Source organism: Halictus rubicundus, chromosome 5 (assembly GCF_050948215.1).
Source record: "Halictus rubicundus isolate RS-2024b chromosome 5, iyHalRubi1_principal, whole genome shotgun sequence".
In the NCBI taxonomy this organism is placed as follows: domain Eukaryota; kingdom Metazoa; phylum Arthropoda; class Insecta; order Hymenoptera; family Halictidae; genus Halictus; species Halictus rubicundus.
The window spans coordinates 21,205,796-21,220,250 of NC_135153.1; the positions used below are offsets into that span (position 1 = coordinate 21,205,796).

The following is a 14,455-nucleotide window of genomic DNA, read 5'->3' on the forward strand; positions in this document are numbered from 1 at the left end:
CTCCTCGCGGTGAGACTTGGGCAATCGGTATTGTTTTCAATAAACTAATGTAAATCGATAATAATACATACCGAGCTAATGACTGCGAACTGCGAATCAACAAGACTAAATACAACATAGAATATTATAAAGAGTGTTTACAGTATTAAACATTTGAACAAAGTAAAACTACTCGAGCAACACCTCTAACACCATGTCGGTACAAGTCAAATATAAAGAATTTGAATCATTCATAGGACCACCTTTTTTCTTATCAGTTGCAAAATTCTATCTGAAAAGCTGTCAATGAGCTAGCGAAAAATTTCTTCGCGGACTTCGTTACTGGCACTGATTATCGCATTCTTCAATTCCAAAACATTGCTGGAATGTCAATCTTCGGCATAAACATTTCTTCGAATAATTCCCCAGATATTTTGCGCGACGGTCAACGGGCGCAACGGTCGGTGTCGGCAATATCGTAATCCAGTTCTAACGTCGTGTCGCTGTCGCTAGGCGACGTAAATCAGCAGAACCTCCGAACAAAGTTATTCCACAAGTTCGGCTGGTAAGTGGAGTTACCTTTCACCGATGTCGGCAATGTAGGTCACGGTTGTCGGCCGGGCATGAACCACCATGTGAAGAGAGAAGAACATATTTATTTCACACATTTATTTCTCTGGCAGTTTCGTTCGAACGTCCAGAAAGCAAACGCAAGACTGCACGATAAGACCACAGTATAACGTTTGACAGTAACTTATTTCTTGCTGCTTTTATCAGGTGGGTTGGAAAAGTAAAATATTTTCTGTATCGAGTCTCTTCAGAGACACCAAATTGTTTCGCAGTTTTTTGGCAATCCGTGCCCACATCTGTAATTTCAAAGCAAACAACAAACGACTTTTAAATTTGAAATCAGGCTTCGCTTAATCAATAGCAAACCTCGAGGCAATTTCGAAGGCTACGCCCTCCTGTGAGCGTCTCGCTCCCCGTCACGTTCCAAGTTCTCGTGGTTCTCGAGCCACCTCAGGCCCGTACCATATGAACTGCGCGTGGCGTATTAGAGCGACTCTCGTATCAATTGATTCCCTCCCCTCATCGCCCATGAGGTACTATTGTCAATGTGTTTTTTCTTTTTTTTTTTTTTGTTAGTGATATCTCCTAGGCCTATTCCACTGCTTCGCATGATAATTTTCAGTCTTCATCATTTCAAATCTTCTTCCTTGCCAAGCAGGTCTAAACGTGCGCGAAAATCTAGTTTCCCTAAATGTCAGTAAAATTTTAACAATATAATTAAAACTATCTTTCAAATTTATTTTCTCGAAGTTATCTGTGCTCTACAGCCTCACGAGCGTGTGACAGAAAACTACATACGTTAGGTAATTGGTCTATGTACATCTACAAAACCTCATCTATGGTTACAACACTGTACATATGTACATAGAGTCTACAGTTCTGTGACAAAAATTTCGTGAATGCAACTCGAACCCAGCTCTCATAAAAGCTCTCGCATAAAAGAATTTACAATAATTACATTTGTAACTTCGTGTAAAAGGGGATGATAAAGAATAATTTTAAGCGTAAAATTAAATTTCTGCTATAGGGACATTTCTGACTTCAAATGTGTGCACATACAATTATTGTCTATACTTGTGGTTTATGAATGAAATGTGATATTGAAATTCAAAATGAATATATAGAGTTATGGAATTCTCGTGCTGTATGTTATGACGGGAAATATTTGCATTTTTTATTTACGCATTATGTTTCGTATGTATCAAATTTCTATCATAAATTAAATTAAGCGCTAGTCAACCTCTACAATTCTACAACTTTTCTCTACTAACAGCCCCCATATATTCGTCGGCTTTAAAAAAAAAGGATAAAAGTGGTGCGTTGTTTTAATCTACCTTTCATAATATAAATAAGTTAACGTAATTTCGTCGAATGAGCTTTTTATGTGTTCTGTATATTAATTTTATTCGTAAATGTCTAAATAGCTTGTAAGAGATTCATGGAGCACAAGTATTCGATGTCAAAGTATACATTACTTTGTTTTTAATAAATACATTTCTATGAACATGCTACATACATATGTTACTGTTAACTATTATGCATACTTTACAGTTGTTACAATTTGTATAGAATTGTATAATATTAAATGTTTGTTAATTCAAAACGTGAATAGGTGAACTATATAAGTGTTGTAATTCATATAATAAATAAAATATTAGTAAAAGAAATATAACAATGACTGGTCCATGTATTTGTTTATTATTTTTACCAAAGAGGAGATTTCCTCTTTTTCACAGAAAACTGTTTAATAGATTGAAACTAGAATAAATAATTTCCACTGAAGCTGAAATTTCAATGGAATTAAATATTAACAATTTCAAGGCTTTTGTATTACCCTAGCCACCAATTGCTAGAAGTGTCCTCAATCATTATCAGTAGATATATGTGATGTCATCATTTCCATCAAATTGTCTCACTTACATTGGATCTTCTCCATAGCACAGCCCTCGTGCACGTACAACACATAAATCATCCGGTATATTTTATTACTTTACTGAATCATACGTGTTATCGATTACAATAGATAATGTATTTTCCACATATGATTTTATAACAGCTTGTAAAACTGATAAACATCTGTTTGTGAATCTGTTCGTGAAACATATGATTGTGAGAATGATAAGTATTTTTTGATTGTTGATAGATAACATAATTATGGATCAGATAGAACCTCATCTTGATGTAACAATACACGAAGATGAAATTGTTGACGGTGCCGTAGAAATTATTAAGAAAATAAGACCAGCATGGCCAGTGGATAATTTACAATTTAAGGTAATGAAATTTTTATAATATTTGCAATATTTTTTTACACTTGCATACTAATTGATTACATACTCTGACACGCTTGTTTTAAACATTTGAATAGCATATAAACTGCATTTATGTATTTATTTAATGTATGAACACTATTCACAGTAAAGATTACCATAATAAAACTGTTAATGGATTACTTATCTGGCCTTTGACTTTATCTATTGATAGCAAGTTTGTTTTTCTTAAGTTTAAATCTCTAGTTGTAACGATTATGATAACAAATACTATATCCATTCAATACTACTACTTAAGATTAAGTCAGGAAAGAAAATACGATTATGTATATGAAATCTTTCTAGCAAATAAATTAAATAAGATTTGAATATACAATCATCTATAACAATAAAAAAAAAATTAAACTGTATACGTAATAAGTATGCTCAATTTTATTTTCAGATATTTAACGATGGTATAACAAATAAACTCATAGGAGTATGGTATTCTGGACATTATAACGAAATGGTTTTGGTCAGGGTTTATGGACATAAAACAGAACTGCTTATTAATCGTAAAGATGAAACCAGAAATATTCGAGTGAGTAAGCGTTTTGCAAAATATATCAGAGTATTAATGAAAAGAATGAAGCTATATACAAAGAACATATACGTATACTTTTACTAGAACTGCCATGTATTTTCAGATATTAAATAAGGCAGGCTTCACACATTCCATTTATGCAACATTTAATAATGGTTTGGCTTATCAATTTATCGAAGGTGTTACACTTACAACAGAAATGGTAAGAAAACCTGATGTATTTAGTTTAATTGCTAAAAGAATGGCACAAATGCATAAACTTAAACCTGATAGCGATGAAATACCCAAAGAAGCATGTATATGGAGCAAACTAGAAAAGTTTATGGACATTATGCCGAAAAATTTTCCTGATGGCACTAAACAAACAAGGTAGCGTACTAAATTTTGTTTCCTTTTTCATTTATGTATTTATTGATTTTATTGACTTTCAGGTTTGAGAAATTAATAAAACCAATTGCTGTATTGAAAGAGAATTATCAGCTATTAAAGGAGACTCTTACAAGCTTGAACAGCAACGTAGTATTTGCTCACAATGATTTACTTTTAGGAAATGTGCTTTACAATCAAGAAGAGAACATTGTTACTTTCATTGATTTTGAATATACTGCCTATAACTATCAGCCGTTCGACATAGCTAATCATTTTGCAGAATTTGCTGGTAATCTAAACATGTCTTTCAAATCTTATTTTGAACAAAATATTTGTCGTTTTTACCCAAGATACGTAAGTGTTATGTTCGAAATAGATCAATTTTGTTTTAGGTATCGATAATCCTGACTACTCTTTGTATCCTGAAGAAAACTTACAAAAAACTTGGCTAAGTATATATCTTCAGGAGTACAATAATGTAAACTATGTACCTGAAAATGAAATTAATTTACTGTATATGCAAGTAAATAAATTTGTTCTTTTGTCACACTTCTTTTGGGGTTGTTGGGGACTTATACAGAGCGAACATTCGACAATTGACTTTGACTTCTTAGAGTAAGTATACGTATATTAATACATATATAGTACACATACATAGGTAACAGCTGCTTGCTTCAGAAAGCTTTGTGTGATTTCAACTAAAACTTTTTTACGTGCTTTTATTATGCTATAAAATATACAGAATAATTATATACATTATTAAGTATAATACTTTATAGGTATGCTGCAATACGATTTAATGAATATTTCAAGCAGAAAGAAGACTTTTTAAGTATGAAATTATGAAATTAAACAAATTTGTTGTTTTTATTGAATTAACATTCCAAAAGATCATTGTATTTACATCTACAGATACATGTTATCGTACCTACATTCCCATAGTTGCATTATAATATTATTTTATATTCTGTTATGTACAAATGGATATTTTACAGAAAAAATATATACATATATATGACTCCGTTAAGATCGTAAACTTATCATATTCAAATTGTTTTATGTAGATTATGTACATATATATATATATACATCATTAATAAAGAATAAATTATATGTAAAAAGTATTATCTTCAGAATATAATGTTTAAAAAAAGAACAGGAGTCTCTGTATTATAAATAGAACTATGTTTTTGTAGAACCTATAATATCCTTACATATATTTTCAACAATTTAATATACATACATATATTGCACATGTATGTATATTCATTTTCCTACATTTAGAAATAACAATAGAATGTTTCAATACATCAAAATAGTTAAAAATAAACGTTGAAATTACTATGAGTTTCGCACATGCATATTAAAATTCATAGCTCGATCAAGCTAGATATTGTTAGAACATATTGTAGTATTATTTGTTTGATAGATCGTCAAATCTGTCGGACAGTGTGCAATTAGAAAATATAATGAGAATTTTCCGACATACGAAACAGTGATTCTATTCAACAGGTGCAATTTTAAATAAACTTGTGATTATGTGTGCCACATGTACGTATACATATAGAAATTACACTCGTACATATACGGTGACGGTGAGAACCGATGTCATATGGTGAAGTCGGTCAATTGACTAGCAAGTATGTTTTTGTCTGGGGTGATCACGTACGCATCTGCACGCACCTACATATAAATCAGTGTTTATTTTTAGTAGAGGCTTTTCGGAGATTTTCCGAAATACTTGTAAATACGTGTACGGTATCTAAGAAATGTAGAGATCCGCCGTATCTGACCGTTATTTTGATCGATTTATTCGGAATTCTGAAACATTGATATTCAAAACTGCCACCGTAGACGCTGAAAACGAACTAATAATCGACAAAGCGACAGAGTTTTTCGGTGATTCGCAGTGATTCGTTTACGCTTGGCATCGTGACGAGAGCGCGTATCTGTCAATAGCGAACCAATTAATAGACGGAACGGGTCGAATGCCAACCGGAATTGACCACCAATAAATCCATATACGAAATCTATGTTCCGCTTGAAACTATATAAATACCTCCTCAATAAGGTGTTTTAAACGTTCGTATAAACACAGTACATACACACACACACACACACACACACACACACACATATATATATATATATATATATATATATATATATTATTCGAAATTAAACAATACCGCGAAACGTATAATGCTACGACAATCGTCTACTTCCTAAGTCAAACTATATTGTTGTGTATACATAGTTTCGATTGTTTCGTTCGAATTTACTTGGCGGAGATTGTCGGTCGACTCTTATCTGGAAAAATTGAAAGTACAGGTATATACAATAGTTCGAGAAAGGTTGAATCTTTTTAGCATATCGTATACATCTCAGGGAGAAAAATCAAGTGAACTGTGTGTGTATATAGTAGTGTGTACGAGTCCCGGCGTCGTGAGACGGTGTATCGATATTCAAAGTTTCTTTTAGAAAACGTTGTGCACTGATTGTGTAAGATGCATATTGTATGCAAATGTTTGAACGTGTCCATAAAATCCAGGGGCACTGAACTGCAAAAGGTCAACATCGATGATATTGAACTGACATCTCAAGAACAAACCGACGGTTTCTTTCGTCAGGTCAGCTTTTATTCAATAAGCTTTATCATTTTCGTCCGTATTTTGTAATACACGATAATAATCGTAATTTTATAATTATTCCGACAAGAATCAATTGATTTTTAAATGTTACTACATAAATACAGTTGATAAAATTATACTAGAAAGATAAAATAAGCAATATTTGTTTAACGATATGCGGAATTTTAATGTTATCAGAGATTAGAATTTGTTTAGTAAAGATATATTCTATTTGTTGTGAGACAGAATTTAGCAACGATATCGGAGCTTGAAGGCATCACTAAAGAGCAGCCAGGTTTAGTGGAGATAAGAAATCTGGGATCGTGGGTTATTCACCGGTGTTACAATTGCTCGATGTACACACACGCTGTGCATAGAGACTACGGTGCTGCTTTAGTTCTTATTAATAATGACATTGTTGTGAGTATATATGTATACACATTCCATAAATAAGAAGTGTTAATTAATTAGTATTATTTAGGCTAATTTACTTTACGTATTCTACATGGTTCTTCTTATTCCAGACTTCACCCGAAGAAATAAATAAGTTAAAGTCTGGTCCAGATTATAGTCCAGTATTTAGAATAGTTATCGCCCCTAATACTTTGGAGGAGCTAGATTACCTACAGCAGCCTACTAAATTTTCAGGTAAGTACCTAAATTTTAATGGGCTACAGGTTTTGCACTTGCAGTTACAAAAGGATGATTAAAACCTGTCAAAAAGCTAATTTGAAGCGCAAAACCTGTAATTTATTTTCTGCGGTTGAAATAAGCGTTTGGAAGAACAAAGGCGTATTTTAAATATTGTTAAATCAGTAAACGATTATTATATATTTCATTTTATCTATCTAGTATCACAATTACCCAATAATATACAAGTAGCTTTGGGTGGTCTCCAACAGCAACTCGAGGAAGCAGTCCAACGAAGATCTACAGAAATAGAAGATAAAATTCGCGCTTTTACAGCAGAGCAGTATCAATTATTAGAACAGTTTCGTGAACGAGCTCATAACGAGCATAGAATATTAACAAGGTCTTACACGTGTTATACACGATCGCATAGTAATAGTATTTATACGGTATTATGTTACATTATATTCCTATATTTTCCAGGTTAATTTCCAAAGGAGATGATAATAATAGATTAACAAATAATATAGAAACACCTCCTACAACTCCAGATAGTTTTACAACCAGTTTATCTACCTCTACAACTAATATGACGAACACATCGTCGAAAGTAATATCAAGTGAAACAAAAATTCTCAGTGGTCCTAATGTTAAGCATGAAGGTGCTAAATATTCTCCTACTCCTGTTGTTGTAAGTATGCTGTATTATATATTTTAAGAAGTTTTTTATTCCAAGTGTATTACATAAAAACTTTAATGAATATTTTATAGAATGGTAATTTAGAGAAAAAGGATCGATTATACATATATACTAAGGAACCTGTTAGTTTTGATGCAGAGGCTTTATTTCCACTGGAAGGTATGGAAGACACTCATAACACTGATCATGTCCAATCTTCAGAAGAAGGATCTGATACAGATGGTAACTTAAATATTTCATTTATACAGGCTGTCGCAAAAAGATCTACCGAATTTCTCTCAGCTTTTGTTCCGTTGCTGATAAGTCGAGATGGGTGGTGGTGGGGTTTTTCAATAGCATATAGTTTACCATTTTCAGTCATTACCACGCCTTGGACGGACATCCGTCGTGTGCCCGTTATTGAAGCGTTTGTTAAAACCAGCAAATCTGTGATCCCGACGTAGAAAGCTTTTCGTGTCGCGATCACAGATTCATTGTTTTTAATAATGGTACCCGTCCAAGGTCACCCACCTCGTCTCATTAGCGACGGAACAAAAGCTGAGAGAAATTCGGTAAATCTTTTTGCTACACCCTGTATATCAATGATCAAAATTGAAGAATGACTAGATCTTAAATGTAAATTTGTAGACATTTAAATTGTTGTATTTCCGTGAGAAAAATCGAGTGACAATTTACCGTGCTAACTTTGAGGAACCGAAGTCTCCATTTTTTCCTGTCTTTGTAACGTCCTCGCGGTGTAAGCTTTAGCGAATCTTCAATTTCGATGGTCGGTACATACTGCTCTATCCAGAAAGTAATGAGAATGATTTTTTCAAAAATCGTTTATTGAAAAAAAAAAAAGATTACGAATTAACATTATCTCGCCGAAAGTATGAACTTTCGGTGCGCACACATCGCTTCCAACCGTGGTCTTCTTCCTTCCGTGGTTCAGTCCGAAATCATTTCCCTGTTGAGAACATTCAGAAAGCCGTCACCGATTGATGGAAAATGACTTTTCATTGCTTCAACGAATGGAAGAAAGCTCCAAAGGGTCATACTTTGAGGAAGATAATATTTATTTGCAAGTTTTCTTTTTAACAAACGATTTTTGAAAAAATCACTATCATTAATTTCCGGACAGAGGAGTAGTATCTTCTTAATTATTATAAGAACTTAGAAAGTCGTTACTGGTGCGTTCAGATTCAGGTCAAGACGAAGGTATTCACATGCCCAGAGGACAAAGGGGAGGACATTCTACATTGGCTAAATCATTACCGGTTACTGTTCCATCATTTCCTTCATTTGTGCGTAGAACTGTTCAAGACGAGGACGATGATCAGGTATGAATGTATCATTGACCTATTTTCCTATTATTTAGTTATAAGTTTTGTTATAATTAAACACCTGTATACATATGTGCAATAGAACCTCTATTATCGGCCTCGACTATATTTTCTATATTAAACTTTATGTATTTTAGACTAAACAATGAAAATGCATAATAAAATAACAACGAATAATAATAATAATAATAAAACAATGTTGCATTTATCATGTTTGATATACACTTGTGAATATTATCGAATGTAAATATCATATTGAGATATTATGTACTATATAGATAACAGAGCGTTGTAGATAATAGGTGTTCCGATAATAAAGCTTCTACTGTATATTATGTAACAGTAAGCTTTACTAAATCAATTGATACGATGTTTTCAGTTATCGAGAGATCCTCACGATCCACATAATATTCGAGCCTCAATTAAAGCTCTAGCTAAGAGCGTTCATGGTGATACAGTGTTTGGAGATTTGCCACGTCCTCGCTTCTCTACCCAAATCTGACTTGAAAACAATTGAAAAAAAGAGAGATATTATGTTAAGAAAATAACATAAAGTACCATAAAGTACCTATTATTCGTAATTTGTCGTCTTTCAGCGAATTCTACAAGAGATTGATGTATGCAAAGACAGAATAAACATAGAAGTGTATAGAAGTATTGACATTTCGCGCATATTTTGTATACATTCTAAGGTAAAAAATTGAATTGAAGTCGTGGCTTCGTCAGATTGTTGAGTTTCTTCATGAAATGAGAAGATTTTTATATCTATGTATACGTGAGGCTATATTATAAATATGCTATACATTTATTACAGATCGATCATATATAATGTATAATTTCACGAATTATTTAGATTTCGAAAATCAGTGCAACGTGAGATTTGTGATGCCATATCTGAAGTAACATCGTACTAGAAACAAAATAAGGAAGAGAAAGAAAGTTTCTTATGTATCAAATAGAAACTAAGCTATTGAAATGATAATTTTACAATAATTGTTATTTTTACAATGTACTATTATCACTAGATTTAGACAAACTCGTCATAAGTTACGCCAATAACCTTGATAATGAATTACTGTTATAGACTGCACTCATGTTAGTACATAACAAATGAATACATTGCATTGTTCTTTCTCTACATTTTTTTAATATTAAACTATTCATTTTGTTTTATTAAATCAAGGAAGGATCACAGTTTTTGTGTAGAATTGTTTTTTTTTTATTATTATTATTATTTACATTAAACTACCTTTAACATAATTGCCTAAATGCATAGTCTTAAAAAAATGTTTAGAGTTTCAGCATTATGTTACGCAACTTACAAATATCGATTTCTTTTTAGTGTCAAGAACAGTATTTCATATGTTTTGAAAACAGTTTAATAATTCCGTATCTGTCAAGTGTATTTTGCATCTTACTTTTGTCCAGTTCACAAATTTTTAGTTTAATCTCCAGTAATATTAAAATTATATCGCAAGAAATAGATATTATGTTTACGAGAGACACTTTCATTTATACATTATTTTTGTAAATGAATGTGCGAGGCGAAAATACAGAAATGTATGTAAACCGTGTATAATGAATCAACGCATTTACGTACGTTTCTGTGAAAAGAACTTTAAGCACCAATACAAATTACAATAGATAGTCTTACTTTACTTATACAGTTTGAATTCGCATCAAGCCACACGCTGTGTTACTTTTCTTTTTTTTTTTATAGATTTATACCATTAGTTTTTTAGACTTTGTAATTTTTGTACGAATCAACAGTATCACGTGCTAAACAACAAATTACATATTAGAAACAAACAATGAAGCGAATTAGTACAAAAAGAATATATGGCTTTTCTAATCATGTAATGCAAAATTATGAAATTGTATATCAACGTTCTATTCGTCGAATTGTAAAATCTAAAAAATGCTCCTACGATAAAGCTTTATGTCATCTATAAAATTGATTAATGAGAATAAAATGTTGCTATATGAAAAGAAGAAAATAAAAATTTCATAATCACATCACCGATGTTTATTTTAAAATACATTTATGTCATAGAAATAACTTAGTCTCAATATTTTTATTTTACGTACAAACATGTATAAAAACATATTTAATATGTAAAAAATCCTTTGTAGCTATATATATTTTATATCTGTTTGAATTTTTGCATATGACTACAGTATTTACGTAGGACAAAAACGGATTTTCTAATTTTACCCGATGATTACCCACCCGGACGAGATATAGGGTTAAAAAATATTTTAACACAAGATGTTTTTTTCTTGATGCCCTTCGAATGGCACATCGGCCGTTCAATTTGCTGCACGGGCACTTTTGACCGTTTTATTCCACTGTACCTTTAAATGTTCAATTGTTTTTGAGGAAGTTACCGCAGAATAACATTACCAGCTGTTTCAATTAAATGTCAAGAGCTGTATTATATAATCCTAGAATGTCACGTAAGTATTACAAATTTCGAAACTAATCATGTACTATAATTTTAAGTAATTAATTCAATTATAAACATAATACTGCATTTACGCGATACATTTATTTATTCAATTGAAGTTTCGTACCAATTAAAAGAAATGAATAGATTTCAGTATTCAGTTGATCTTTGTATATGTTATTCATAAATTTCATATACACTATGATGACATCAATGGTTAATTACAGCTTTATTTTTCGCAGCCAATTCCATTTGTGCTGCAGCTACAGATTTCATTCCTTCTTGCACAGCAGTTAAGTTTGCTTTCCAAGCTGCAAGTAAATCACGTAGTTGCATCCATTGTGGTCGAGCAAATGTTCTAAGCATAGTACTTGAAATAAGTACTTTGCGACCGGCTTGATCCATACGCGCTCGAACAAATTTTGTTTTCAATACTGAAACATTAATATCTTATTTGATTGCGAGGTTGGACATTTTAACAAAATTCTATGAAAATTAAATTGTATTGCAGATTGTAGATGTCGAATAACTCGATAACTTGGTAAAAGTGATTGTTTACCAAGTCAGTACTGATCCTTTTCATTTTCCCTGTATAGATATATATCTTCATTTTTCTAATTAAATTAGAAGATTGGGTTTATTTATACAGGGTAAGCAAGTAACATTTATAATACAGGGATGCTTAACATCTTCCAAGTACATATTCAGATTTTATGGACTCACCATCAATAATGAAACTTTCTACTTCGTCCTCATTAATTTGCAATTCCTCCTGTATTGTATCAAAAGACATTTCAGGATTAGTTTCTGCCAGTTGCATAAATGTTAACAATCTCATTTTCTTCATATTTTGTTCATGATTTAATCCTAAAAGACGAATAATTATTTTTCATTTATTTGATGTACAATTATACTTTATAATTGAAATGTGTACCTAATTGATGCTCGACAAATTCCTTGTGGTGTTGATAAAAATGCAAGTATCCAGGTAGTTTGTCTTTCACAAATACAAGAAGTAGATCATGAATAAGTTCTCCTTCCAAGAATTTTACTGGTTTCAATGCTAACAGAGGATCAAGCAAAAATGTGTTGGGATCAGCTAATGCAGCTAAAATACAACGTTGCGCATCTTCTCTAGCTGCAGAAGCATTTTCTGCTGTATAGGTCCCTAAAAGCTCCACCATAACTGCAGCAGCTTGTTCTCTGTAATTTTAGTTTTTTCAAATTGAACGTACTGATTTTATTATAGTTTATTTTTAAATACAATACAACTTACCCCTGCTTACATCTTAAAAGTACTTCGTGTAGTAATCTAAGCAATTTCTGCATTTGTTCATTAGATGGTGGGAACGATGCAAATTGTTGTTTCAGTTGCTGAATACCACCATACACTGCTTTCACTTGATCAACATTGCAAGCAATTTGAACTATATGGTAATAGACATGATACCTCATCGGAGATTCATCAGGAAGTGATTGGAATAATAGCCATAATCTATAAAAGAAGAGTTATATCTATACAGTATGTCCGTTTTATGTGTCCTCACATGGTTATTCCGTAAGTAGCAAAAATACGAAAAAATGTTTCAGATGGAAATTCTCTCATATTACAGGATACATCAAATCTTATATTTTTTTATCTGTTACCTTGATGTCATTAGTACAACTGAAGATCAATAAATAAAGAACATCAGATCAAAGACCAAGTATCTTCCTTGCCGCGTAGATCAGGTAATGCTAACTTCGGTGGCATGTAAACTTTCACAGTTAAGAACTCGACAACGGTTTATGGAAAATACATGTGCACATACTATATATTAAATTTGTCTCAATATAGGCTAAAAGAATAGGGTCAAGGTCAAATAATTATCATCATGATACATACCCCGTAATATCTTATAACTTTCATCTGAAAGATTTTTTCGTATTTTTGCTACGTATGGAGGTATGTAATCACATTCGAGAACAAAGTCAAGCCAAATAGTATACCTGATCCGATACACGCCGAAAGCCAGTTCCAAGCCTTGGCCCTATATCGGAACAAGACTGTATTTGCTGCTTGCCATTTGCTATATCAAACTATTAATATTATTCGCATTAACTTACGCTTTTAAGCATACAAAACCAAGTTTGTAACCGGGTGCTTTCGTTAATTTCTCGCAGAATGCTAATATTAAATTTTCTGCTCGTTCTGTAGGAATTACTATCATAATAGAGACAATATCGTTCAAAACCGTTTCTATTTCGTTTTCATTTCCCTCTTTAAAACAAGCTTCGCAGACGCCTATAATTTTGTGTAAATCATCCTCGATACCTTTGGGAGATTTTTCTTCGCTGATCTCAGCACCCAAACTTTTGAAATACACTCGCAGTTCTTGCGCCTAGAGACAAATAAGTAATTGCAAGAACACACTAACGTAAGAGTACAGAGATACATTAACACAGAACAAGAATAAAGAAAGCTGACAAAACAGAATTGATTATTAGAGAACCGATTATAACCTATACGGAACAGATGGATACGCGAACGTTAACGAACAAACTTATGATGCATTATAACATATTAAAAGCGACAATGACGATATTTGATTGTTTAATGTAATGCAGTTATGTTGTACCTGGTCCTCCAACGGCAATTCCATAAAAATCGGTGGAACCTGCATTTTGGTAATTACTGTCACGTTTCGGCAGGTAATGTTTCAATCGTAGAGACCGATGTGAACTAGGCGTCATACGTTATTAGTTTTTGCAAGGCTACCAACTATGTATGTATAAAAGGGAGCACTATAATACTTTTGCAGTATTGGTAATACAAATAGGAGGGAAATTTGAAATATGAAATGTTGCAGAGACAAAGGGAAAGTAAAAATTAGGAACTTAGATTTCTATAAATTTCAATTTTGATCGGATAAGAATTACATGGAATGAGTATTCTCTCGAAAAATATGAATGTTT

At 32.2% G+C, this 14,455-nt stretch overlaps 3 protein-coding genes across 7 annotated transcripts; 2 read left to right on the top strand and 1 right to left on the bottom strand.

Annotated features, from left to right (window-relative positions):
- The first annotated feature begins 450 nt into the window (after positions 1 to 450).
- On the top strand, positions 451 to 4,858 carry Eas (ethanolamine kinase 1). Of its 3 annotated transcripts, none has more exons than XM_076788797.1 (7): positions 451 to 756; positions 2,693 to 2,823; positions 3,262 to 3,399; positions 3,506 to 3,771; positions 3,834 to 4,060; positions 4,164 to 4,386; positions 4,551 to 4,858. In XM_076788797.1, the coding sequence occupies exons 2-7, from the start codon at positions 2,704 to 2,706 to the stop codon at positions 4,615 to 4,617; spliced, it is 1,041 nt and encodes a 346-aa protein (XP_076644912.1). In that variant the 5' UTR covers positions 451 to 756; positions 2,693 to 2,703; the 3' UTR covers positions 4,618 to 4,858. The 3 variants fall into 3 exon arrangements, with proteins under 3 accessions (XP_076644912.1, XP_076644914.1, XP_076644913.1); XM_076788799.1 differs by lacking the exon at positions 451 to 756 and adding an exon at positions 1,846 to 1,864; XM_076788798.1 differs by lacking the exon at positions 451 to 756 and adding an exon at positions 2,051 to 2,524.
- A 129-nt stretch (positions 4,859 to 4,987) lies between these two features.
- On the top strand, positions 4,988 to 11,067 carry Pras40 (Proline-rich Akt substrate 40 kDa). Of its 2 annotated transcripts, XR_013082345.1 has the most exons (9): positions 4,988 to 6,401; positions 6,648 to 6,821; positions 6,926 to 7,049; positions 7,254 to 7,434; positions 7,515 to 7,722; positions 7,803 to 7,953; positions 8,911 to 9,050; positions 9,433 to 9,745; positions 9,868 to 11,067. XR_013082345.1 is itself a non-coding variant. In XM_076788795.1 (8 exons), exons 1-8 carry the CDS (start codon positions 6,279 to 6,281, stop codon positions 9,553 to 9,555), a joined length of 1,224 nt encoding a protein of 407 aa, XP_076644910.1. In that variant the 5' UTR covers positions 4,988 to 6,278; the 3' UTR covers positions 9,556 to 11,067. The 2 variants fall into 2 exon arrangements, 1 of the variants encoding a protein (XP_076644910.1); XM_076788795.1 differs by having other exon boundaries at positions 9,433 to 11,067.
- Positions 10,249 to 14,241, bottom strand: Eif3m (eukaryotic translation initiation factor 3 subunit M). Of its 2 annotated transcripts, XR_013082346.1 has the most exons (7): positions 14,119 to 14,241; positions 13,607 to 13,881; positions 12,777 to 12,995; positions 12,435 to 12,703; positions 12,224 to 12,367; positions 11,628 to 11,934; positions 10,249 to 11,498 (listed from the first exon to the last, which is right to left on the bottom strand). XR_013082346.1 is itself a non-coding variant. In XM_076788796.1 (6 exons), exons 1-6 carry the CDS (start codon positions 14,161 to 14,163, stop codon positions 11,711 to 11,713), a joined length of 1,176 nt encoding a protein of 391 aa, XP_076644911.1. In that variant the 5' UTR covers positions 14,164 to 14,241; the 3' UTR covers positions 10,249 to 11,710. The 2 variants fall into 2 exon arrangements, 1 of the variants encoding a protein (XP_076644911.1); XM_076788796.1 differs by having other exon boundaries at positions 10,249 to 11,934.
- Between the last annotated feature and the right edge of the window lie 214 nt (positions 14,242 to 14,455).

Excerpts from the sequence above, each read along its gene's own strand:
- Eas (XM_076788797.1), top strand. The coding sequence starts at position 2,704 with ATGGATCAGATAGAACCTCATCTTGATGTAACAATACACGAAGATGAA. Across the intron at positions 3,400-3,505 it reads ATGAAACCAGAAATATTCGA|ATATTAAATAAGGCAGGCTT; the intron begins GTGAGTAAGCGT and ends ATGTATTTTCAG. Across the intron at positions 3,772-3,833 it reads GATGGCACTAAACAAACAAG|GTTTGAGAAATTAATAAAAC; the intron begins GTAGCGTACTAA and ends ATTGACTTTCAG.
- Pras40 (XM_076788795.1), top strand. The coding sequence starts at position 6,279 with ATGCATATTGTATGCAAATGTTTGAACGTGTCCATAAAATCCAGGGGC. Across the intron at positions 7,435-7,514 it reads GAGCATAGAATATTAACAAG|GTTAATTTCCAAAGGAGATG; the intron begins GTCTTACACGTG and ends TATATTTTCCAG. Across the intron at positions 9,051-9,432 it reads AAGACGAGGACGATGATCAG|TTATCGAGAGATCCTCACGA; the intron begins GTATGAATGTAT and ends CGATGTTTTCAG.
- Eif3m (XM_076788796.1), bottom strand. The coding sequence starts at position 14,163 with ATGCAGGTTCCACCGATTTTTATGGAATTGCCGTTGGAGGACCAG. Across the intron at positions 12,368-12,434 it reads ATTTGTCGAGCATCAATTAG|GATTAAATCATGAACAAAAT; the intron begins GTACACATTTCA and ends TTCGTCTTTTAG. Across the intron at positions 11,935-12,223 it reads AGAAAGTTTCATTATTGATG|TATTGAAAACAAAATTTGTT; the intron begins GTGAGTCCATAA and ends TTAATGTTTCAG.